The sequence below is a fragment of the Podarcis filfolensis genome, assembly GCF_964270895.1.
Source record: "Podarcis filfolensis genome assembly, chromosome: 16".
In the NCBI taxonomy this organism is placed as follows: Eukaryota; Metazoa; Chordata; class Lepidosauria; order Squamata; family Lacertidae; genus Podarcis; species Podarcis filfolensis.
In genome coordinates, this window is record NC_139620.1 from 23,642,728 (window position 1) to 23,668,557 (window position 25,830).

The window sequence follows — 25,830 nt, forward strand, 5'->3', positions numbered from 1 at the left end:
GAAACCCTGGAGACACACTGCTGGTTAGTGTAGACGACACTGAGCTAGACAGTCCAACCATCCGACTCAGTATAAGGCAGCTTCCCATGTCCCTTTTCTGCAATGCCCTATCATCTCTAATCCTAACCTACCTCGCAGGGTTGTTGCAAGGATAAAATGGGAAGGAGTAGAACCATGTTTGTTTGCCACCTTAAGCTTCTTAGAGGAAAAAGGACGGGATATAAGCATAGTAGATTATTTACTCTGGTAATAAGCCATTTGCAGGGAGGCGGCACAAAAGTTGACCTTTGTGGGTGGTGGGCAGGCATGGGGAAGAGGCAGGCAAAAGGCAAGCTGTAAGACACATCTGCTCTGTGGTGCACTGTCTTTACCCTGGCCTCTTTACACAACCCGAGATGTGTGTTGTCAGAACCCACCCTATTCACCGAACCATAGAATTGGAAGTGACCTTAAGGGTCATCTAGTACAACCCCCTGCAATACAGGAATCTTGTCTGAACCGGATTTGAACCCACAACCCTGGGATTAAGAGTCTCATGCTCTGCCAACTGGACTGCAATTGCAATTGGTTCTAACTGCTTTTAAGTTGGATTATTGCAACCCACCCTGGGACTTGCTGGTGAATGACAGGTAATAAATTCAATGATGTTTGTGAGAAGGAGGAGGAGGAAGAAGACTGCTGAAATTCGTTTCAAAGCTCAGTTTAATAAAAGAGAACGTAAATTATTCTGCGATTTGAAATTGTAATACAAAATGCGGAAGAGGCTCAGGGTCCAGATGCGTTATTTAGCTGTCCAGGCTATGAATGGGTGCTATGGGGAAGCATCAGAATCAAAGAAGACAAAAGCAAGGCGGCGGGGGGAGGATGATGGGTACACACCCCATTGCCCCTAAAATCCCCAAGCTGTTCCGTTTACCAAGACAGGACTGTTCAACATGAGCCCTTGCATCGACAGTGTAAATAGGTTTCTTTACAAAGCACAGCAACAGTTCAGAGGCAATTCTGCCCTCTGGAAAGACCACAAGCTCCTTCCCATATGCTCACCAACTGGAAGAAAGTGACATTTAAAATTAAGGGGTGGACTCTGTGGTGGTCTTGCAGACCTCAGGCCTACTTATTCCCTGTGCCAAAATAGCCAGAGAGACTTTTTCTCACGAAAAGTCACTTACAGGAAGTGTGCGTGGGGAGCCTTATTCACACTCTCTCAGTTACCCCACACATTTACCAGTGGGGAGAGGTGGCCTCATGCGTTTTTTGTTTCTATCAAAGCCTAGAAAGCCTGTCCTGACTGGCGAATCTGATGCACGACAGCAACCATCATACAACAAGAAAACCCTGATGGGAACTGAGGAGAATTCAGATGTGTTTTTAAATAAAGCGGACCGTCTCCCCCTTGAAGCCCAAGGTACTACTAGGCCCAATCATCCCACAAGAGTCCACCTTGGTGAAAATGGATTCAGGGGAAGAAGCCAGGATTCTGAGGCATCCCACCAACAGCTGAAAGGCCCAAAGTGCCCATCTTGTAGGCCTGTGTGAGAAGGGACAGGCTGGGATGATAGGCCTCTGTTACTCTCATTGTGCTTTCTTCATTTTCTTTTTCTCCGATTTCACTACCGCGTCGTGAGCTTTTCGTTTCTCTGCTAGTTTGTTAGCCTGAGAGGGGAGGAAAAAACAAAATGCATTAGTTCATGTCTCAAAAATCCAACTTTTTTTGACACATGTGGTATATACAGCAGGGGCTGCCAACTTTTTTGGGACAGTGGGCCCATTTGGAATTTTGGGAAAGGGCTGTGGGTGCCAGTCACAAAAAGGCTGATGTGTGTGTGGGGGGGGGTGTAGTGTAAGATAAAATGGCTGCCACATCTAGAAAGGCAAGAAAAGAGACAGTAAAACCAAATGCCATGAGCACGGCCACCCATTCCTATGTGAGGGGAAGTCACCTACATCGGCCACTCCTGCACTGGCTCAGAGAGAAGCTATTTGCAGCTCTCCTCTGTTCAAAATGGAAGGGAGGGAGCGTGTCCAATTCTGACACCCAGTGAAATGTGGGCATGTTTAAAGAGGTGCGTTCAGCACAGCAGATGCCAAGTCAGTGCAAACAGAAACTGAGCAGGAACCGCAAACAGTCTTTTGTGCATTGTGGAATTCTGATATCTTTCCCAGCTACTAGAGGAGGCACCGATGGGCAGCCTCTGTGTATATCACGAGCAATTTCACTGAGCAAACACCCCTTTGCAAGCCATCATCCTCTGTTAGCATGGGTGCTGTGCACCCGAATGCTTGGATTGGAACTCTCAAGCCAAGAAGACCTCGAGATTCATGTTAATTTCTCGCAGAAGTGAAAGAGTAGGGGACATGGAGAGATTTTTGCAGCAACACGGCACTTCGGGTCACAGAGAGTGGCATACAGTTCATTAATTCTATGAACCAATGAATCTGCTCTCCAAAAACAGCCCCATATTGACCCTATACACTCTTGCTCAAGTCCCCCCTTTCTCCCCCCCAAATGACATGTTAGGTCAATGCTTGAATTTTCAGCATCAGACAAAATAAAGCAACCTTGGCCAACCTAGTGCTTTCCAGATGTCTTGGACTACAGATCCCATCAGCCCCAGCCAGCAGTCATGATGGGAGTTGTAGTCCAAAACATCTGGAAGGCAACAGATTGCTCAAGTCTGGATTAAAGCGTGTGTTGTGTTTCTTCTGAAGTTGTCCCACATTCAAACAAAACTCACTGCTACTTAATCAAATGCAAACAACCAAGCTCTGGGCTCCCCAACCTGCTGCACCGCCAATGCAAACAAATATATGAATAGATAACGAAACTATCCACGTGATGCTGAAACAAAACTCCATACACACACTACGCAACAGTAGGAAACAACACTACCCCCTTCTCTCCCCCGCCTGTCTCCCCACCCCCCAAAACTCACAATGCCTACGATAGCAATGACTCACACCAAATGTAACTGACTGTGAAAAAGACTCTATGAACTAGAAACAAGATATGGAGAACTGTTAGCCATGAAAATCTTTCAGTAAAACCAATCTAAAGAAAAAAAAGTATGTGGCACACTCCACAAACTTAAGATCAGGTAAGTTTTGTGTAGCGAGCACCAACTTTCCATCACTTCACTGCCTGTGTGGGGAATATTTGGTCCTCCAGTTGCTGTTGGACTACAATTCCCATCATTCCTGGCCATTGGTCGCGCTTGCTGGGGCTAACAGGAGTTGTAGTTCAATAACCTCTGGCAGGCCAAAGGTTTTCTATGCCTGCTCTATTGAATGCCAGATGTTGCAGAGGGAGAGCTAAGAATGCCTCAGCTAATACAGTGGTACCTCGGGTTAAGTACTTAATTCGTTCCGGAGGTCTGTACTTAACCTGAAACTGTTCTTAACCTGAAGCACCACTTTAGCAATGCTGCCGCTGTGCCGCCGGAGCACGATTTCTGTTCTCATCCTGAAGCAAAGTTCTTAACCTGAAGCACTACTTCTGGGTTAGCGGACGCTGTAACCTGAAGCATATGTAACCTGAAGCGTATGTAACCCGAGGTACCACTGTACCCACAAACGCACAATGGCAGAAGCAGAGGACAATGTGGCCCTGCGCACATACAAGCCGCTTCTCTTCCTGCAATGGTGGTGCTGGATGTGTGACTCATAGGATATGGCTGCAGCAGAGTTCAATGTTTATTTTGTAATGTTTAAGGAAGGCGGGGTGTGTGTGAGTTGTGATAAGAAGATCCCAACAAAGAGGCTACTCTGGAATGGTAATATTGGATTTGCCGATACTATTTATAACTTGAAATTAACAATAAACGCTAGTGACTGCCTCTTTTGTAAGTTTAAAAACGATCTAGAAAAATAAAATAAATCCAGCCTGTCTTCCTCCTGTGCCTTGGAAGAGCTTTATGTGTGGAAACAAGGAGGGTTAGCTTTTTACAGCCTAGAGTCGAGCATTGCTAATGCGGTTGTAGCCAAGACAGTGCCTTTCTGGATGTTGCTTGACTACAACTCCCATCATCCCTGTCTATTGGCCATGGTGGGGCTGATAGGAGTTGCAGTCCAACAATATATGGAGGTCACCATCTTGGCTACTCCTGTGCTAATGTCTGTAGATCCAATTGCTGTTCAAGGCACATGACTCACTTGAAGGAAGGGGGGAAATATTGGACTGCATCCAACTAATTGCTGTAATCCTGTTTGTTAACAGGGTATCTGCTTTGCACACAAAAAGGTCCCAGGTACAACCCAAGAAATCTCCAGGTAGGACTGTGGAATATTCTGTCTGAACCTTTGGAGGGATGCTGCCCACCAGTGCCGACAATACTGAGCAACATGGGCCCATGTTCTGACTCAGTATACGGCAGCTTCCTATGTCCCTCTTTAAATCAGTCTTTAATTTGTAACATGAGGACCGGAACCTTACTTCATTTTAGGGAAGGGCTGTTGTGCAGTGGTAGAGTATGTTCTTTGCATGGAAATGATCTCAGGTTCATTCCACCAGCATCTCCAGGTAGGGCTTAGGAGACCCATTTGCTGCTGGTGTAGACAATACTGCAATGTTCTCTATGTGGGGCTACCTTTGAAAGTGACTTGGAAACTACAACTAATCTAGAATGCGGCAGCTAGATTGGTGACCGGGAGTGGCCACTGAGACCATATTATACCGGTCCTGAAAGACCTACATTGGCTCCCAGTACGTTTCTGAGGACAATTCAAAGTGTTGGTGCTGACCTTTACAGCCCTAAACGGCTTCGGCCCTGTATAACTGAAGGTGCGTCTCCACCCCCATCGTTCGGCCCGGACTCTGAGGGCCAGCGCTGAGGGCCTTCTGGCGGTTCCCTTACTGTGAGAAGCCAAGTTACAGGGAACCAGGCAGAGGGCCTACTCGGTAGTGGCGCCCGCCCTGTGGAGCGCCCTTCCATCAGATGTCAAGGAAATAAACAACTATGTGAAGGCTTCCCTGTTCAGGGAAGTTTTTAATGCTTGATGTTTTATCATATTATTAATATTCTGTTGTGAGCCACCCAGAGTGGCTTGGGGAACCCAGCCAGATGGGCAGGGTATTAATAATAATAATAATAATAATAATAATAATAATAATAATAATAATGAACCAATGTTCTGATTCGGCAGAAGAAAGCATCCTATGGTCCTAAGGACTGCACAACATGACTTCCTCTGCCTTCCCTTGCCCTGTGTTACTCCCCTTGCAAAGCCGCTCCAGAGATTGGAGGAACCCCCAGATTTGAGGGGCACGTGGTGGGGAGAGGAAGTCACACGGTGCAGGTGGGAAACCTAACAGGACAACTTTGTAGGACCCACCCGCACTTTGGAGAGGCAACCTTTTCCTAGGCCCAGCACAGCAAGAGAACTCAAGCCCAGGACAGGAAGGAGCGGCCCGTTGTGACAATACCTCTCGGATCTTGCGCCTCTTCCCAAACATGATCTTCTGGTACAGGTACTTCTCCCGCTTCTTCATCATCATGATGGCCAAGCGCTTCTCCTCGCTCTGCTCCTCTTGCGCCAGCCGCTGCTTGTCCTCTCTCAGGACTTTACCTGCTGTCACCTTCACCGGGAGGGCCTGTGGGAGGAGGATGAGGAGGAAATCACAAACTCAAAAGGGCAACCCGGAGGCAGGCAAAACTTTCAGGAAACAATTGTGCCTCTCTCCCCACATACCTTGCTCTGGGTCCTCTGCGCTTCCATCTTCTTCAGCTTCCCCTCATCTTCTTTCTCAGAACCCTCATCCTCGTCCTCCGAGTCTTCTGTGGCATCGTCACTCTCTTCCTGTTCTTCCGATCCGCTCTCTTCTCCTACAGGAAGGAACCACCTCGTGTTACCTTTCATGAGCGCCACACAGGTAAGGCAGGCTTGTGAGAGGAAAGCCCCTCACCATTCACTGAACGAAACACATCAGAATAATTGTGGTGCTCATCTCGCTTTCAGGCCAAGGGAGCCGGCGTTTGTCCACAGACATCTTTCCAAGTCATATGGCCAGCATCACTAAACTACTTCTAGCACAACGGGACACCGTGATGAAACCCATAACGTACGGAAACACTGTTTACCTTCCCGCCGCAGCAGTACCTATTTATCTGCTTGCACTGGTGTGCTTTTGAACTGCTAGGTTGGCAGGAGCAGGGACAGAGCAACGGGAGCTCACCCCGTTGCAGGGATTCGAACTGCTGACCTACTTGATCAGCAAGCCCAAGAGGCTCAGTGGTTTAGACCGCAGGTACAGTATTCTTCAGCCACCAAATTTATGGGTAAAGAGAAATGCTTTCAAATTCCTCCTGAAAGTTAATAATGATGACGATAGGTGTGTCTCACTAGGGAGGGAATTCCGTAACTAGGGAACTACCAATGAAAAGGCCCTGTCAGGGGTCAATGCCAATCAGGCAGCCCCCAGTGGCTTGGGGGATTTTCAAGCTTGGGGGATTCTCAGATGTTGTGGAACTGTCCCCGCCCCCAATAACACTGACTAAGCAACTGGGGATAATGGGAGTTGCAGTCTAACAATGGCAGGGGAACCAAGTCTGAAGAACCATGGACCACGGTTCACGGAGCATCGCGTTACCTGGCTCGTCGCCTCTCTGCAAGGCTAGCAGCTTCAGCTTCTCTGGTGGGATGTAGTCCCCTTCCTTCTCAGTCACAAACGGTGAGAGGTGAGGAGGCAGCAGGACGCCGAGGAAGTAATCTGCCACCGGAAGGCACAGCTTGGCGTTGACTGAATCGAAGACCCACTGCGGCTGGATGTAATACCTGGGGAGAAACACAAGCCCAGACTCTCAAAAACCAGAATGGACAAGTGATCCAGAACCGGGTGGATGGGGGGGGCGGAATATGAGACCCTTGATCTCGCTGTGAACCTCCAAGCCTTTATCCCAGAGGTAGCCAACCTGAGGTTTTCCAGATGTTGTCAGATTACAGTCCCCATCATCCCTGGCTGGAAGACATGCTGCCTGGGGCTGATGGGAGTTGTAGTCCGGACCAAGAGACTGCTGCACTCACCTGCCTATCACTTGCTTTTCCAGACTTGGCCGGTCGACGATTTGATGGGTGATGGTTGGGTCTGTCACGTCATAGGTAGCGCCAATGCAAACAGACTTGTCCCAGGACACTTGGCCCCCAAAGCACCTGCCAGAAAGGGGACGATGACACACACCCTCTTGAACCAATCAAACAGGAAGACCAAACCCTACAGCACAAACCCAACCATGCCTGCTCAGAAATGAGTCCTACTGAATTGGTTGCCAGTCTGTTTCTATACACAATTCAACTGAGGTCCAGTTCCGAGGGCCTTCTGGTGGTTCCCTCACTGTGAGATGTGAAGCTACAGGGAACCAGGCGGAGGGCCTTCTCAGTAGTGGTGCCCTCCCATCAGATGTCAAGGAGACAAACAACTATTTGACTTTTAGAAGACAGCTGAAGGCAGCCCTGTTCAGGGAAGATTTTAATGGTTGATGTTATATTGTGTTTATAATACTTTGTTGGGAGCAGCCCAGAGTGGCTCTGGTGACCCAGTCAGATGGGTGGCACATAAATAATAAATTATTGTTCTTTTTCTTTTTCTTCTTCTTATTAAAAAAAGGTAAAGGTAAAGGACCCAGGACAGTTAAGTCCAGTCGCAGATGACTCTTGGGTTGCGGCGCTCATCTCGCTTTACAGGCCGAGGGAGCCAGCGTTTGTCCGCAGACAGTTTTTCCGGGTCATTTGGCCAGCATGACTAAGCTGTTTCTGGTGCAACGGAACACCGAAACACGGAAACGTCATTTACCTTCCCGCTGGAGCGGTACCTATTTATCTACATGCACTTTTTGGCGTGCTTTTGAACTGATATGTTGGGAGGAGCTGGGACTGAGCAATGGGAGCTCACCCCATGGCAGGGATTCGAACCGCCGACCTTCTGATTGGCAAGCCCAAGAGGCTCTGTGGTTTAGACCACAGCACTACCTGCGTCCCGCGTCTTATTATTATTACTTCTTTAAAGCCCTAAATGCCTAAGGCCCCAAATATCAGAAAGGCAGCCTCCTTCCCTACAGGCTTTCTTGGGTGTTAAGATCAGCACAGCAGGCCCTCTTGGCAGTTCACCCACTCTCAGAAGCTGGGGTGATGTTGGCATGGGAAAGGGCATTTTCAGTGGCAGTCCCCCAGTTATGGAACTCCCTCCTGACAAATGTACAGCTGGCACCTTGAATGTACAGGCTTAGCTGCATGCATAAGATCTATCTCTTTACCCTGGCCTTTGACACTGGAGGTGTGTGCTTTCAGGACTCACTTTATTCCTGTGATCACAATTTGTTTTAAACTCCTTTTAAAGGTCGCATTTTAAATTGCTGCGACCTGCCCTGGGACTTTTGGTTGAAGGGCAAGCAATAAAACAAATAAATTATTGGAATAACTCAGTGGGGCTTACCTCCAGGTAGGGCTGCAGTCTTAGCCCTTAAGCCTGGAATGAGGCTAGGGTTTGGGGTCCTTTCATGGAGACTCCCCTCCCCTCCCCACCCCAATAGGGCCACCAAAATTCAGCCAAACTACCAAGGCCTGGGATGAACCTGGCAAAATGCCCAGAGCCAAAAGCCCAAGGCAGAGTGACTGCGCTACATACCGGATGATGAAAGCCAGTGGCTCTCTGGGCACCTCCCTGTTGAGGAAGAAGCGAAGGCCTTCAAAGAGCCTCTTCTGCTTCTCCAGGGCCTCCTGCTCCTTTTTTCGGGCCTCCTCTTGCTCTGCACTCTCCTGGTGTAGGGGGGAGAAAGGCACAGTGAGATCCCTTCTAGGCCAAGCTTCCTAAACTTGGTGCCCTCCATACGTTTTTGGAGTATGACTTCCATCAGCCTTGGAAGTTAGAGTACAAAGCATCCAGGGGCGTCAGGGATCTCGGGTGACTTCTTCGTTAACCTGAGGCGAGCTCAGGAAAGCTCTCCCATCTCAGGTACCCACCACCACGGCTAAGGAAAGCTACAGTCCAAGAGAAGCCCCTCCGACTTCTGGCCTTGCCCTCCCAGCCCCTCTGCAATGGGCTGGAGCAGCGACTTACGCTGTGTGGCTTCATTGTTCCCACGAAGGACCAGTGCCCCATTCCCAGCAGGCCACAGTTACAGGTGGTGCTGGTTTTTTCGGTGGGAGGGTGGATTTGTGGAGGCTCTCCCCTACTCTAGAGCTCCAGGCAGAACTTACTTCCTCCACGGGGAACTCGTCCACGACTGCCTCGTCCTCCGGGTCAGGTGCCACCACTCGGGCCAGGCTGGCACTGAGAGCCGACAGTTTCTGCAGGGGGAAAGATGTCCAGCAATTAACAGATACAGTGGTACCTTGGGTTACAGATGCTTCAGGTTAGAGATGCTTCAGGTTACAGACTCTGCTAACCCAGAAATAGTACCTCAGGTTAAGAACTTTGCTTCAGGATGAGAACAGAAATGGTACCTCAGGTTAAGAACAGTTTCAGGTTAAGAACGTGCCTCCAGAACGAATTAAGTTCTTAACCCGAGGTACCACTGTATTTAATTGTGTCACTGGGTGCAGATGAAACAGAAGCAGAGGTGGTTGGAACAATCATTTGGGGCAGGACGTAAAGCAGAATTGGAGTGGCCAACAGGGCCAGGAAATCACAGGTTTTGAGGAAATAGTAGTAGTAGTAGTAATGAATCATCATCATCTGTTTATATGCCGTACATCTGACTGGGTTGCCCCAGGTACTCTGCACAGCCTCCAACAAATAATAAAAACACAATACGACATCAAACACTAAAAACTTCACTTGACACCTATCCAGACTCTCTCCAGGCCTGACCCTGTTCCATATGCCCTGAACTGCGGTAACACCTCTTATGCATTTGCCTGGATGGGCCTCCGACTTTTGGATGGCTGGAAGGTAGCCCACCGTGCAAGGGTCAAAAAAAGGCACCCATTGCCCCACCCACTGCTGCCTCTGGCCCTGCCCACCACTGACGTTTGGCCCCTGGAAGGTTACCCACAAGGGAGTGTGGCCCTCAGGATGGAAAAAAGGTTCCTACCCTTTGTGTGCACTTGTAACACTGCACAACACCAAGTGCTGGGAAACTTTTCTAGTCAGGGGAACTTTTTCCCTCCTGTAATGTAAACACTGGTCTTCAATTGGTGGGCCGTCGCCTGATCCAAGGTGGGTCAAAACAGAAGCCCTGCTGTCTTGCAAATATATGGCAAAAGGTTCCCTGTATTGGGAAGTTTTTCATTTTTTACTTTTTAAATGTTTTAATATGTGCTGGAAGCCGCCCAGAGTGGCTGGGGCAACCCTGCCAGATGGGCAGGTTGCAAATAATAAAAATAAAGGGGTTCCTGGGTCTGAAAAGGCTGAAGATAACCTGGCTCAGAAGGTTGGTTTCTACACACAAACACTCTGTATCCTCTTTCAGGCAAGTGAGAGGCATGGTCAAGGACACATCCCAGCCAAACAAAACACACTCTAGGAGGGAATGAAGCGGGGCTGTTGTGTGTGGCCTGGAGAGCGTCTCAAGGGCCAAGGTGGAGCGTATCCTGGAAGCCCGCATTTGCCCTCCATCCAGACTACTGTTCCCCATCCAAGGCCCAGACAGCTGATTCTTTGGGACTCCTGCCCACTCACCTCCAGGTAGCTCTCCGAGTCCAAGGCATACACCTCCCCATCCTCTGGCGTCAGCTCTGACAGGGACTGGCCTTCGATCTGAAAGACACACAGATGCAGGGATGGCCTCCTTCCTCAGAATCAGTTTAACAAGAGAACATTCCTGCTGGCTGGCAGCCGCAAGTCCATCTTCAGGGCTTTTCTGCCTGTAACCCTCCTTGAGCCTGCCCAGCCACGGTGGTGATTGGAGGACAGCCATCTCTCTCTCTCTCTCCCTCCCTCCCTCTCTCTCTCTCTCTCACACACACACAAACAGATTTTGGTCTGCTGAGATGTGGGACGGGGCCTTTTCCTGAGTGGCACCCAGCATGACCCTCAAAATTGCCTGATCTTTCTCTCTCCCCACCCCTTCTGTGCTTTTGTGGCCAGTTCATTTTTCAAGTTTGTTGTCATTCCTTTTAAGTGACAGGTCTGCTGCTTTAAAATCAAGATGATGGCCGAATCAAAATTTGATGCCCCTGCACTGCTTTCCCAAAGCCAAGTAAGCAAGATGCTGGACTTTGGGAAAGAGACACGAGGGCTCTGACAGGGTCCTAGAACCCTCACCTCCTTCCCAAAGCCTAGGTAGCCCTTTCTAAGCTTTGGGAGGAGGTGCGACGGCTCTAGGACCCTGCCTGAGCCTTGCATCTCCTTCACTTAGCCAGCTCTGGGAAGGAGGCATCAAATTTTGGCCTCACTCCCCCCCACCCACTTGACAAGGCAGTGAATGGCCCACAGGTTCCATGTCAAAGTACTCTTGTGGCTTACTTGATATAAATATTTTGGTTAATGAAAAAATAAAAACCTTACCGCACTAAGCTGGCAATTGGGCATGAAACTCGCTGCGTCACCTTGGCCAAGTCACTGCCTCTCTCGGCCTAATCTACCTCACAGGGTTCTTGTAAGGATAAATTAGGAGAGGGAGAGCCACGTACACCAGCTTGAGTCTCAAGTGCCTAGGATTTCCCCTGCCCTCCAGTTGTTTTTCTCAATTCTACACAGTGAATTCCTCACCTTTGGAGGGTAGTGCAAGTTGATGGACTGGTAGAGGCGGAAATTAATGAAGCCCACAAGAGTGGTGTAGAACTCCGTGAAGGTGGCCATGACTCTGTAGTCCACGTCTGTCGGGTGCTGGGAGGAAAGAGGGGTGCCGATTAAGCCACTGTAACAGACACACACACACACACCCCTTTTAAAACACCCAGTTCTACTTCCATGTAGAAGTTTTCTCTACAGACATATCTCATGTTCCGTTTAATTCATGTTACGTTCTTTCAGGTTACGTCCCGTGGCGACCCGGAAGTACCAGAAAGGGTTATTTCCGGGTTTCGCCGCTCACGCATGCGCCGAAGCGCAAAACGATGTCACACGCATGCGCCAAAGAGCTGCGGGTTGCGCTCTTTTCATGTTGCGAACGGGCCTCCGGAATGGATCCTGTTCGCAACCAGAGGTACCACTATAGTAACATCTTCACTTTCATAGCTCTATGCAGAGATACAGAATGTACTCCTGCAGGAGGCAGTGATGGCCAACGACTTGGATGGCTTTACAAGAGGAGTAAAGCTATCAATGGCTATTAGACATGGTGATGGTGCTCTGCCTCCACAGCTGAAGGCAGCAATGCTTCTGAACACCAGTTGCTGGAAACTACAGGAGGGAAGAGGCCTCTTGAGTTTGGCTGCTGCTTTTGGACTTCCCTTTGGGGCGTATCTGTGGGTGGAGAGGTCATCATCTCCCTTCCTCTTCTAAGTCTAGCTGCTTGGCTTTCTCAGCCCTACTGCAGCCATCCCCCTTCCGCCTGAAGCAGAATAATCTTTATTTGCATCAGCCACTAGCCACAGCAATAAAATAAAACATACTGAAGATAGAGATAAAAACTTAACTATAGAAAATACATTTTGGGGGTTTACATCAATAATCAAATAACAGATCTTATTGTAACTGCCCCCGCTAAAAACCTTGCAGTTTTTGCTGTCACCTGATCATCTTCATCTGCTAAAAGAAAGGACATAGTAGCAATGGTTGAGCGACCCGGCATGGACAATAATAGAGGGATAATAACCTCACTCATTACATCTTTATATAAGCCAGAAGCACATGAGTCACTGACCCAATACTGCCATCTCTGCAGGGACTTAAGCGTTTTTCCAGTGGAATTTTCTGAAATCGACCCTCAAGTACAGCCGAAGGGAGTATATTCAATCTTGTGAAACTAAAAGCGCGTTTGTATTTTGGAATTGTTAAATTTCACAAACAGGGTTCCAAAGTGTCAAAATGACTTGGTGGGAAACAATCACGTCATGGACAAAATTTCTTGATTGTGGCCAGATTATTCTGTCGCTTGATATCATATAGGCACTGTCTAATTAAATTATTTGCTTTATCCCCCTTCTGCTTGCTTGCCAACAGCAGCACCTGTTATCCAAACGACCCCCTTTAACAAGGCGTGGTTGTATATGTTGCTATTATATCTGCAAGATGCATTAAGGCATGGCCTGATGGGAAAAGCAACAGCTTTAAGTTATGCAAGCCAACGGACAGGGCCAAATGTGTCCAAATAACCGGCTGCCCACCAGCTGAGTAGTGTTCCGGGGGGGTTAATTGTTAATTAAGGTCACTTCTGCAGTGCCCATTTTCTAAAGTTAATGATTCTTCGACCCAAGGGAAGCTCAGCTGGAATAACCAAGGACAAGAGGTCAACGTGCACCACGGGCAAAAGGACTCAAGGCCCAGGTCACGGTCTCCTAGTTCCCTTTGGGCGGCCAATGGGGACGAGGAGGTGGGCCAAGGCACAGCCAGGGCACCATTGATTGGAGGGTTCTGGTGGCCTCACATCGGAAAGAAGATTGCAGAAAAGGGCAAGCAAAATGATCCGCCACAGGAATCTATGTTATCTATGTTAAGAAAGATATAGTATGGAACTTAAAAACGAGGGGAAATAGCCACCAAAATTGAAAGATTTATCATAGCAAGCTGCCCTATTCTGAGTATGATCCTTGGTCCATCTAGCTTAATACTGCCTATACTGACTGACAGCAGTTCTCTTGGCTTTCAGGAAGGGGGCATTTCCAGCCGTACTTGGAGATACTTTTGGGGAATGAACCAGGGATCTTCTGCATGCAAAGCAGGTGCTCTGCTGGTGAGCTATGGCCCTTCCATCCCATGATACTGGAGGAGTTAGTGCCTTTGTTTTGCAGGGAATAACATAGAGATTAACAAAACTATCCCAGGAAATCTTGCCCAGGTACTCACATTGTGGGAAAAGGCGTAGGGTGTTATCCAGGTGACAAGCTGCCCCATCACCTCCGCCTGGTAGTAGATGCCTTTGATGGACAGGAACACCTGGCAAGGGGAGGAGAGAGGGTGGTTTCAGCTGGAGAATCAACACAGAACACAATGGAGAAGTCCAGTGCAGGTGAAAAAAGGTCGGCCACTTCTCTGATATTGCCTTCCTCAACTTGGTGGCCTCCAGATGTTCTGGACTACGACCCCCATCAGGCCGTCAGGGTTCAGCCCTGCCCGGACCTCAAACCTGCAGTCTTTGCAGGAGGAGGGGCAGCACTGCCTGTGACCCTGGGAAGCAACAAGAGCCAGATATCTCTGTTCCAGGGGCTGGAGGTCCCTACACCAGGTGCCTGGTTTCCTGGCTGTGTCTCAGACTGCTCCCCAACACTCCATCTCCAGCTAGCTGCACCTGGGTTTACTTGGGAGGAGGAGGAAGCACACAGAAACTCCTGCCAGGATCAGCACTTGAGCAAGAAAGAAGTGGAGCCTACAGTTCCTATACAAAACGCCCCTAGGCTGAGTTACTGCATTGCTGAAGCAATGGTTACTTTTCCAAATTCTAGATTTCCTGGCCCTGAGAAATCAATGCTTCCTCTCTCCCCCTTGCCCCACCAGAGGAAGAATCGACATTAAAAGGGAATTATCAAGCTCTGCCAGCATGGCTGTGCTCCCAAGCAGCCTCAGCATCAGACAGTCACACTTGCTGGTGCTGATGGGAGCTGTAGTCTAAAACTTCTGGTGGGCACCAGGTTGGTCAAGGCAGTGATGGAGCGCTTAAGCCAGCCAGATGTTGCAGGCAGTAATTCTCATCAGCACCAGCAAGCGCAGCCCAAGGGGGCGAAAACTGTTAGTTTCTGTTTGCCACCGTGCAGTGCTTGGAGTCACAGGACTCTGTTTACATTCCTGGGATTCCAGACTGTTGGAAGTCTCACGGAAGACAGGAGACGGATGTGATGTTACTGGTTTCATGTTCCTTTGTTTGTTCAGTTGCTCTCTGCTTTCACAGAGAGAGGATGTGTTTTCTGTCTACGTAGTTAGTAATAAAGCATAGCGATGTAGCCATAAATCTCATCACTTCTGCGTGTTGCTTTGATTCTCTGCGTAATGGGAAATGTGCCTGGAGCCTTATCAAAGGCTCAGGTCGTTAATCACATCAGAGGTGATTCCAGAGGAGCTTGGCCGATCGCAGGTTCCGACAAAAACATCTGGAGGGCACCAGGATGCTGAAAACCCTTCTCTCTAAGGTTACCCAGCTTGATGTGCGTTGATCTATCTGAAATAAAGCCAACCCCTTCCTGGATCCGTAACTCCCCATAGCCTCTCACTCAGCTCACCTTGCGCAGAGAGCGCGAGCAGATGACGTAGTTGAGGAACTCCACGGTGAGGCGGCGGCACAGCTGGATCGTCTGAACGTGGCACTTGCCGGTACGCGGGAAGGTGGCGAAGAGGAAGCACATGGAAAGAGCGTCGTCAAGGTCCCGCAAGGCATCGATGAAGGTCGGGTACCTGCAAGGGGGAGGTGAAGAACAAGACCATGTAACGCACACAGCCTTAATCATCCCAGAGTGCTTTATAAACAAACGGACTATAGTCAGCTTGCCCTGTCCCCACGGGATCGGATCCCCCTTCTGCTGGGGAAGAAATTGAGGATGCTGGATCAGAAGGGGAATTGCATGTAGGGCCAGCCCCAGTGGCATATCCACAGGATGAGCTCCTGGTACCGGTGCCTCTTTGGCCAGAGGGAACTGCACTCCCATCCCCTGACCCTCCTGTGCCCAGTTACTTGGATCCCCATTGTGGTTCCTCTGCAAGGTTCTCCCTTGGGCCTCCCATCTCTTACCTTTCCTTGACAATGTGGTCCAACCTATATCCAGGTTTGTTGTCCTTCAGCCGTTCCACAGTGTTCCATTGGCTCTTCCCGTAAGCTTTGCGCAATTTGCGGACAAATACCTTGCAGGGAAGAAAGGTTTCAGACACAGGTGCCCTTGCCAGTTGCTGGCCACCCAGTCTAAAATTCCCTGACCTAGTCTGCTGTCCACCAACATTTCGCTATCATCCTCATCGCTACAGATTTAATAATCACCTTCTTAACCAACATCTCAAGGCAATTTACAAGTAAGATAATTAAAAACACAGAAGCAACAAAAACATTTAAAACAAGACTAAAACCTTAACAAGTGGACACTTTATGCAGCTGGGAAAATCTGGTCAGAACAAAATGTCTTCAATTGTTTCCAGAAAGTGCAGACAGTGAGCGCCAGTTGTATCTTAAGTCCCCCCTCTCGCTTCTGCAGCTAGGAGACAGCAGCACCCCATCTCTTTGTGGGTGACACATGCTGACATTACATTAGCTTTTCTGCCAGAAACACTAATGGCTGATAAACTTTACAACGGACAAATACAAGTTTGATTTCATTTGAGGGAGTTGATATTCTATCACGTAATGCATCTCATTAGCAACCGGGCTCAGGATCAAGTCATTAAAGAAAAGGCAGCGATGTGGGATGTTTCAGTGCTTTGTTTTTTCCATGGAAAATATTCAGTTGCAGAAGTTCAGTTGAAACAAGGAATGAATGAATCCCAACTTCAAATACAGTATCAGGCACATTTGACAGTTTCAAAATTTTCAAACTTTGTTTACTTGCTACAAGCAAAATAAATAGGCAGAATTAAATCACTCAGGCTATTTCCTGATACTTAAATCCCCTAGGGAAGTTACTCTTTCAGAAACAGTAGTTTCAGTTTGTCTCGATGCCTTTTTGTTCTGGTGTTCAGTGATGTGGGTTAGCCAGGAAATTCTGAAACAGAAATTTTTCCTTTGCAGTTCAAAATTTTCTACAAAACCCAAATCACTCAGCAGGGGGAACAAAATGGACTGCAGCTCTTGAAAGGAAATGATAACTCCCTTCCTCTAATCTGTCTCCAAAGTCAGTTCTCTAAAACTGTTCCAGGTGGTGATATTAAATCTAATGCTTGTAATGCTGCAGGATCCCCCGGGATCACAATACCTTATATTCCCGGAATTTGTTGAGCGCTGACCCTTTTCCTGGGACAATTCGGCTTATAAGAAACAACCACCCGTGAGTAGATGATCGAATTAGGACTTAAATTTACTTTAATTTGGCATACGAGCGGGAGACGCAACCAGGAAGTCCGTCTCTCGGCTTTGTTGAAAGATCAAAGCAACGACGCTTAATAGACCTATGCTTTTGAAAGTGGGATTATAAAAGAACTGAATCCGCACATCAAGCAGAAGACCCCACCTCAGCCTATTTGGGGTGGAGAAGGGAAAATTGTCTCTTTCCTCTTTGCTTTTGGATTTACAAAGTAACGAACCCCTGGCTATCGGGCTGCCAATTTGGGAACTAGAAGGCTATTTGGAACTGTTACATTGTATCCTGCACTTTTTCTTAGAGACATTGTTAACTTTACTTAAACTTTCTGGAGCAACTCTGCGGAAATTTAAGGGAATCTGAAGGTCTTTTGGAGACTGGCTATTGTTACTTTTTTGAGGACACTTTGTGACTTGGGGGTTTTAAAACTTTACAAACTGCGACATTCTTAATCAGAGTGTCCCTCTAGTGGAGTATTGAAGTTTGACAACATACTGGGGGAATTTTCCATCTGTGACTTGGGGATTTCCATGGGAAAAACAGACCGTGGGACCGACCTTGACGCTTAGACAAGAAGTGGGATGAGTGGGAAGACTAGATCAGCTAAAGCCAAAACACAGCAGACAACCATAACTTCACAGCTACGCAGATCATCTGTTCCTACAATCTCTGCGACACAAGAGGAAGACTTAAATCAAACTAGGCTGGAAGGAATGGCCTCAGGGGGAGACTTTACCTCAGTGCTAAATAAAATTTTTGAAAAATTGGAGGGTCTGAGCAAGCAAGTAACTGATCAGTCAACTAAAATTGACCAAAATACTGCTAGCATTAACAACCTGACCCAGCAAGTTAGTTTAAATGCGCAAACCATTGGGAAACTATTGGAAGACACTACTTCAAACCGCAAAACAGCTGAGGAGGCCAAGCAGAAAGTTGAGGAAGTGCAAGAGGAAGTCAAACCTATGCGTAAACAGATAGGTGAGCATCAGGCACTTCTGTCTATGATAGAATTAAAAAATAAAGAGAATAATCTGAGAATAAGGTCAGTACCAGAACTTGACAAAGAGGACTTAACCAACTATTTGACGAAGGAATTTTCAGAATTTTGGTCCCTGGAAGAGGAGAAAGATTTTAAAATTGTAAGTGCATTTAGACTGGGAAGAGGAGGAAGGAAGATCAAGTCGAGAGACTGTCTGATTTCTCTCAGGACGAAGGAAGAAAGAGATAAGATTTTAAGTGCGCATTTTAAGAAATCCTTAGAGATTAAAGACTCAAGGGTGGAAATTTACAAGGATATTCCGAAACATTTATTGGACCTTAGACTTAACTACGGAGATCTGGTGAATTTATTGAGAAGCAGCAGAATTATTTTCAGATGGGAGTTTCCCCAGGGGGTGTCATTCACCTTTAAAGGGAAGAAAGTTAAAATTAGATCTGTGGAGGATAAGGAAAAGTTTTTGAAGGACTACGGAGAAGACCTTCAGAAAGGAGCTCAAGAAGATACAAGAGCCTTAGGACCTGGACCATTAGGTTCTGTACCTACACCTTTGGGATTGAAAGAGACTGATAAAGAGATACCACTATCTAAGGAGGAACTTCTGGGTGCGGTAGGAGGAAAATAAAGTTATATCAACATGTCCCTGCAACTTTTAAGTTGGAACATTCATGGTTTGAACTCTCCTCAGAAGAGGAGGAAAATTTTTCACTTATTAAAAAAGGAACAATTGGACATAATTTGCTTGCAAGAAACACATGTGATTAGGCTTCACAGGAAAATTTTAATTAATAAAAAATTAGGTCAAGAATTTATTTCATCAGACAAAGTAAAGAAGAGAGGAGTGGTCATTTATGCAAAAGAAAGCCTATCACCAAAATTTCTTTTTAAAGATGACCAGGGAAGAATCTTGGCAATTGAAATTCAAACCCAAGGAGAAAATTTTTTGATCTTAGGAATATACGCACCAAATGAGGGGAAATCGGAATTTTATAAGAAGTTGCATGAGACAATGTTGGACTTTATGGATTATAATAATATCATAATGATGGGAGACATGAATGGAGTGGTATCCACGAACATGGATAAAGCACAAAGACAGATTGCAACGAAAGAGGGCAGACTACCGAAAACCTTCTTTGAACTGACTGACAATATGGACTTGATTGACATTTGGAGAACTAAAAACCCCTTAGGTAGAGAAGGGACGTTTTTTTCTGAAGCCAAAATGACATGGACTAGAATTGACCAAATATGGATATCTAGAGGACTGGCACCGAAGACAAAAAAAGTGGAAATCTGCCCAAAAACCTGCTCCGACCATAATGCTGTAAAGATGGAAATGAAATTAACACCTACCGGCTCCTTCAGGTGGAAAATGAATGACACCTTGTTAAGAGATCAAGAGATTGTAAAGAAGGCCCAAAAGACTTTGAAAGATTACTTTGAGATAAACTTGAAAACTACAATGGAAAAAAGAGTAATCTGGGACGCAAGTAAAGCGGTTATGAGAGGGTTCTTGATTCAACAGAATGTAATAAAAAAGAGATCTCAAAATGAGAAAAAAGGGAAAATTCTGGAGAAAATAAAAGAGGGAGAGAAGAGGTTAAGATCTAAACCGAACTCAAAAGAGATTCTGAGAGAAATTAAGTTATATCAAGTACAATATATGAAATTGATTAATCAAGAAGTAGAATGGAAAATTAAACAAATGAGACAAAAGACTTTTGAGTCAGCTAATAAATGTGGGAAACTATTGGCGTGGCAGTTGAAGAAAAGACAGAAGTTAAATACGATTACAAATCTTGAGATTGAAGGGGAGAATATACAGAACCCGGGGGAGATCAGAAAGTGCTTCCAGAGATATTTTAAACAACTTTATACGCAAGGGCCACAGAAAGAGACTGTTATAGATCAATTTTTAAGAACCAACGGATTACAAAAAATATCGCAAGAAAACAAGACAATATTAAACTATAAAATTACAGAATCTGAGGTTGAAGGTGCTATTCAGAACATGCAACTGGGCAAGTCTCCAGGGCCGGATGGATTAACCTCCAAATATTACAGGACTTTGAAAGATCATTTAATTCAACCATTAAAGGAGGTTTGCAACGAGATTATGGAGGGGAAGAAGGCGCCAGAGTCGTGGAAGGAAGCATACATCACATTGATACCAAAAACAGAAACTGAAAAGACACAACTAAAGAACTACCGTCCCATCTCCCTTCTAAATGTGGATTACCAAATTTTTGCAAATATTTTGGCTAATAGATTAAAAAAAGTGTTAGCTGAAGTAATACATAAGGACCAGGCAGGCTTTCTCCCAGGCAGACATCTGTCTGATAATACGAGGAACATAATCGATATTTTGGAATTGTTGCAAATGAATATTAACACAAAAGCAGTGTTAATTTTTATTGATGCGGAGAAGGCCTTTGATAATATTTCTTGGAATTTTATGAAGAAAAATCTTAAAGGGATGGGAGTGGGACAGGGGTTTGAAAATGGTATAGAAGCAATCTATTCAGAACAGAAGGCAAAACTGATAGTTAACAATGTGGTGACGGAAGAATTTAAGATAGAAAAAGGAACACGGCAGGGCTGCCCTATTTCCCCATTATTATTTATTTCGGTCCTGGAGGTCCTGCTGAATATGATTAGGAGGGACCGGTCTATTAAAGGAATTCAGGTCGGAGCTAAACAATACAAATTGAAAGCTTTTGCAGACGATCTGGTTTTGACATTACAGGAGCCAGAATCTAGTACAAAAAGAGTTTTAGAACTGATTCAAGAATTTGGTCAGGTGGCAGGATTTAGATTGAATAAGTTAAAAACTAAAGTACTAGAGAAGAATTTAACATCAATGGAAAAAGAAAGGTTTCAGAATGAAACAGGTTTAACTGTGGTTAAAAAAGTGAAATACCTAGGGATTAATTTGACTGCGAAAAATCTGAATTTATTTAAGGATAATTATGAGAAATGTTGGTCAGAAGTCAAAAAAGATTTAGAAACTTGGTCTAGATTGAGGCTTTCCTTGTTGGGACGAATTGCAGCTATAAAGATGAATGTATTGCCAAAAATGTTATTTCTGTTTCAAACATTGCAAATTTTGGACAAGATGGACTGTTTCAAGAGGTGGCAGAGAGACATTTCTAGATTTGTCTGGCAGGGCAAGAAGCCAAGAATAAAATTTAAAATATTAACTGATGCAAAAGAAAGAGGCGGCTTTGCCCTGCCAGACCTTAAACTTTATTATGAGTCAGCAGCATTCTGCTGGCTGAAAGATTGGCTACTTCTTGAGAACACAGACATTTTGGATTTAGAAGGTTTCAACAATGTTTTTGGGTGGCATGCATATTTGTGGTACGACAAGGTTAAAGCACACAAGGTATTCAAAAACCATATTGTCAGGAAATCATTGTTTAATGTCTGGATAAGATATAAAGACTTACTGGAGAGTAAAACCCCAAGGTGGCTGTCGCCAATGGAAGCTAAGGCTCAGAAAAAGCTCAATATGGAGGCCAATTGGCCAAAATATTGGGAAATTTTGGAGCAAGAAGGAGACAAACTGAAACTGCAGAGCTTCGAGAAACTAAAAGATAAAGTGCGAGATTGGCTTCACTATTATCAAATAAGAGAGGCCTATAATTTGGACAAAAAAATTGGCTTCCAGGTGGAAAAATCAAAGTTGGAAATAGAATTGTTAGAACCGAAAATTAAGACTTTGTCTAGAATGTATAATTTGCTGTTAAAATGGAATACGCAGGATGAAACGGTTAAATCAGCTATGATTAAATGGGCGCAAGACATAGGTCATAACATTATGTTTGCTGACTGGGAACAGTTGTGGACCACCGGTATGAAGTTTACGGCATGTAATGCCTTAAAAGAGAATATAATGAAAATGATTTACAGGTGGTACATGACCCCAGTTAAGCCTGCAAAAATTTATCACCTGCCTGATAATAAGTGCTGGAAATGCAAAGAAGCTGAGGGAACATTCTTTCATCTTTGGTGGACGTGCCCAAAGGTTAAGGCTTACTGGGAAATGATTTACAATGAACTGAAGAAAGTATTTAAATTTACTTTTCCCAAGAAACCAGAGGCCTTCCTTCTGGGCATAGTCGGCCAATTGGTGCCAAAGAAAGACAGAACATTTTTTATGTACGCAACAACAGCAGCAAGAATACTTCTTGCCAAATATTGGAAGACACAAGATTTGCCCACCGTGGAAGAATGGCAGACGCAAGTGATAGACTATATGGAGATGGCAGAAATGACCGGCAGAATCCGAGACCTGGGAGAAGAAATGATGGAAGAGGACTGGAAAAAGTTCAAAGATTATCTACAGAAACATTGTAAACTGTTTGAATGTTAAAATGATGTGGGATGTAAAGGTAACATGGCATTTGGAATATGGTTAAAGGAGGTAGGAAAAAAAGGATTTAAAAAAGAGGGGAAACTAGAGTCTTTATAAGTGGGAGCCTATAATTATAAATGAAATTTGAAAGAGGGTTAGAATTTGCTGAATCTGACGGAATAAAGAGGAACACAAAAAAGGGAGATGTGAGGAGGTCAGGAAAGAGGAATACGAAATTTTGGAAGTTAAAAGTGGATTTTTTTCTTTTTTCTTTTTTCTTTTTCTGTATTATGTGTGAATTTTTTGTTGTTGTTGTTTTGTGTTGGTATATGTAGTGTTTGATTTTTATGTCTTGTAAAACTCTAATAAACATTTATTAAAAAAAAAAAAAACAAAGTCAGTTCTCTAAAACTGTTCCAGGTGGTGATATTAAATCTAATGCTTGTAATGCTGCAGGATCCCCCGGGATCACAATACCTTATATTCCCGGAATTTGTTGACGATGGGCTCATGGAGGAGAAATTTTATGTCTTTCAGGAGGTAGAAAGTCCTGGCAGCAGTAGATCCTTTGTTCACCTTCTTCTTATGTTTGGGTTCATGAGGGTAAATCCCTTTTAGGATGCAGAGTCGCCTGGAAAGGGCAGGGGGGTGGGGAAGAGAACAGATGTCTTGTCGGTTTCCCGTTGGCCAAGTTAAGGCAACATAACGCACAATGCTATTCACTGTGAAGCTATCACAGGTCGGAACTGTTAGCAGTCACCTAAATAATGCAGACGGAGACCAGAGAGAAGTGAAAGTGATAATACTTGATTGGGTAAACTGAACAAAAACTGCGTATAACTTGAGGAGACATAGACAGAGAGGTTTTGTCTCATTTACAAGCCTTGTTCATAGCAGAAAGATATTCAGCAACTAAAGAGAAAGAGTAAAACTTCCTCTGAAACTACACAGCCAGTTAGAACGTGAGCTCTCCTGGCAAGGATCATGCCAATCTGCTGGGCAACACCACAACCTTCTAACTAACTGTAAACAGAATTAACCCTTAGGTTATGAACTGAATGGTTCTGCCCTTGTGCTTCCGACAGGATACTGCTGTCACCACCACTACAACCCAAAGCCAAGAAGTCAGTGCGACAGGGTCTGCTATGACTCCACCACCAACACACTGGCCCTAACTGACATAGGTAACGGTAAAGGTACCCCTGCCCGTACGGGCCAGTCGTGTCCAACTCTAGGGTTGCGTGCTGATATCGCTCTAGAGGCCGTGAGCTGGTGCCGTCCGAAGACACTTCCGGGTCACGTGGCCAGCGTGACGAAGCTGCAGCTGGCGAGCCAGCACCAGCGCCGCACATGGAAACACCGTTTACCTTCCCGCTATAAAGCGGTACCTATTTATCTACTTGCACTTAAGAGTGCTTTCGAACTGCTAGGTGGGCAGGAGCTGGGACCGAACGACGGGAGCTCACCCCGACGCGGGGATTCGAACCGCCGACCATACGATCGGCAAGTCCTAGGCACTGAGGTTTTACCCACAGCGCCACCCGCGTCCCTGACGTAAGACCTTAAGAACTGACATAAGACCTTAAGAAAGGCCTGCTGGATCAGGCAATGGCCCATCCAGTCCAGCCTCCTGTTCTCTCTCCAGCCACCCAGATGCCCCCAAAAGAAGTCCAGTAGCAGAACTCGAGCACCAGAGCACTCTCTCCTCAGACTGCGGAAGAAGAGCAGAGTCATTGTGGTGAGTAGCCACGAGAGAGATGCAAACAGAGATCCAGTGGCATGTGTGTACAGAGAGACCAACTACACCCCTGCCAGGCAGCACTGCAATACTCAAGACACTCCTGCCACACACACATGTATCAAGGGGCCACAGTAAGCTGGTAAGTGATGATTCCTTTCCTTACCTGAAGTCTGCAAGGCTCAGTTGCAACTTCTTCCGGGCTTTGTTCCTGGTAATATAGTTGGTGGCAGATCCCCTCTCGTACTTTGGGACGAAAAGAGAGACAACGCTTAATACCCCCAAGTGTGTTTTATAAGCTGGTCTCCGACTGTAATAAATTATCTATCTATCTAACGCTTAATATATGTCCTTCCACGCGTTAAACCCAAACAAAGAACTGAGTGGCTCGCAGTGAGAAATTAAGCGTATTAATTTAAAAGCAAGTGATCCTACAGTGCTGCCTTCATGCCTAGATAGGAAACAGCTAAGACAGGAACATAAGAAGCTACCTTAAGCAGAGTCAGACTGCTGGTTCATCTAGCTCAGTATTTTTGACACTGAAGGGCAGCAGCTCTCCAGGGTTTCAGGCAAGGAGTCCATCCCAGCCCTGAAATGCCAAGGTTTGATATATGCCTTCTGCATACAAAGCAGATGTTCTATCAATGAGTTATGGAAGCTGCCTTATACAATCTAGTTCACTATTTGTCTGCACCAGCCTTTCTCAACCTTGGGTCCCCAGATGTTATTGAACTACAACTCCCATCATCCCCAGTGAGAAGGACCAGCAGCCAGGGATGATGGGAGTTGTAGTGTCCAATAACATACGGGGACCCAAGGATGAGAAAGTTTGGTCTACACTGACTGGCAGCTGCTCTTTAGGGTTTCAGGCAGGGGACATTCGCTGCCACACCTGGGGATGCTGGGGAATAAGCCTCAGACCTTCTACAGGGAATGCAGATGCCCCACGGCACTTCCAACTAGAGTGGACAATAGAGGAGAGTGACACGAGTTGGAAGTCCAGCATCTTGAGAGCATCCCTTCGGCTACTCCTGCCCCAGGACACGGGAACATAAGAAGCTAACACATCCCGAGTCTGGCCACTGGTCCACCTAGCCCTGAAGCGTCTACACGAACTGGCAGGGTTTGTCCCAATCCCATCTGGAGAGACCATCAGGCTCTGAACCCGAACCTGGGACCTTCTGCATGCTACGGCCCTGCTTCACCAGAAGGATAGTAAAAAAAAACCCCGCAAGCCGCCGTGTATTAGGTAGCCAGTTCCGGAAGTAACGTGTTTCCACTTTCAGACGTTACTTCGCTACACGGGAAAGCAAGCGGCATCCCCTCATGAGAGCAACGCGGTAAGCAGGCTGGGCCTGCCTTAAGCCACGCTGTACCTTCTTTTTCTCCACGCCGCCCATCGCTGTCGCCGCTCCTGCCGCCCCGCCGACACTCACGTGGCGACTCTCGCAGGCCGGCCAAAGGGGCTCCGCCCACTAAATGCGTCATCGCTCCTCCTCTTCAGGGTGTCTATGCGAATGCCTGACCGGGGGCCAACGTCCTGGAGTTACGCCCACCCGGCGGCGTGTCACCGTCCAAGCGAAGCGGATCATGAAGTCGCTTCGTTTCAGTCGCCACGCCAGGAAGCTCTCCGAGCAGCAGAGTTTTCGAGCAGGCATAGATTTGGGCACCTTTAGGGGGGGCCTTAAGCAAGACCCTAGGTCTAGGAAG

The 25,830-nt window shown here is 46.4% G+C and overlaps 1 protein-coding gene across 3 annotated transcripts; it reads right to left on the minus strand.

Moving 5' to 3' along the window:
• Positions 1-684: 684 nt before the first annotated feature.
• On the minus strand, positions 685-25,629 carry PES1 (pescadillo ribosomal biogenesis factor 1). Of its 3 annotated transcripts, none has more exons than XM_083590247.1 (15): positions 25,497-25,629; positions 24,287-24,366; positions 22,860-23,013; positions 15,753-15,862; positions 15,247-15,418; positions 13,880-13,969; positions 11,642-11,758; positions 10,610-10,687; positions 9,187-9,276; positions 8,615-8,745; positions 7,018-7,143; positions 6,584-6,768; positions 5,686-5,816; positions 5,420-5,587; positions 685-1,653 (listed from the first exon to the last, which is right to left on the minus strand). In XM_083590247.1, exons 1-15 carry the CDS (start codon positions 25,518-25,520, stop codon positions 1,573-1,575), a joined length of 1,737 nt encoding a protein of 578 aa, XP_083446373.1. In that variant the 5' UTR covers positions 25,521-25,629; the 3' UTR covers positions 685-1,572. The 3 variants fall into 3 exon arrangements, with proteins under 3 accessions (XP_083446373.1, XP_083446372.1, XP_083446374.1); XM_083590246.1 differs by having other exon boundaries at positions 5,686-5,819; positions 25,497-25,628; XM_083590248.1 differs by lacking the exons at positions 22,860-23,013; positions 24,287-24,366; positions 25,497-25,629 and adding an exon at positions 16,921-16,937 and having other exon boundaries at positions 5,686-5,819.
• Between the last annotated feature and the right edge of the window lie 201 nt (positions 25,630-25,830).

Excerpts from the sequence above, each read along its gene's own strand:
- PES1 (XM_083590246.1), bottom strand. The coding sequence starts at position 25,520 with ATGGGCGGCGTGGAGAAAAAGAAG. Across the intron at positions 24,367-25,496 it reads GCGGCGTGGAGAAAAAGAAG|TACGAGAGGGGATCTGCCAC; the intron begins GTACAGCGTGGC and ends TTCGTCCCAAAG. Across the intron at positions 7,144-8,614 it reads CCACTGGCTTTCATCATCCG|GTGCTTTGGGGGCCAAGTGT; the intron begins GTATGTAGCGCA and ends CCTTTCTGGCAG.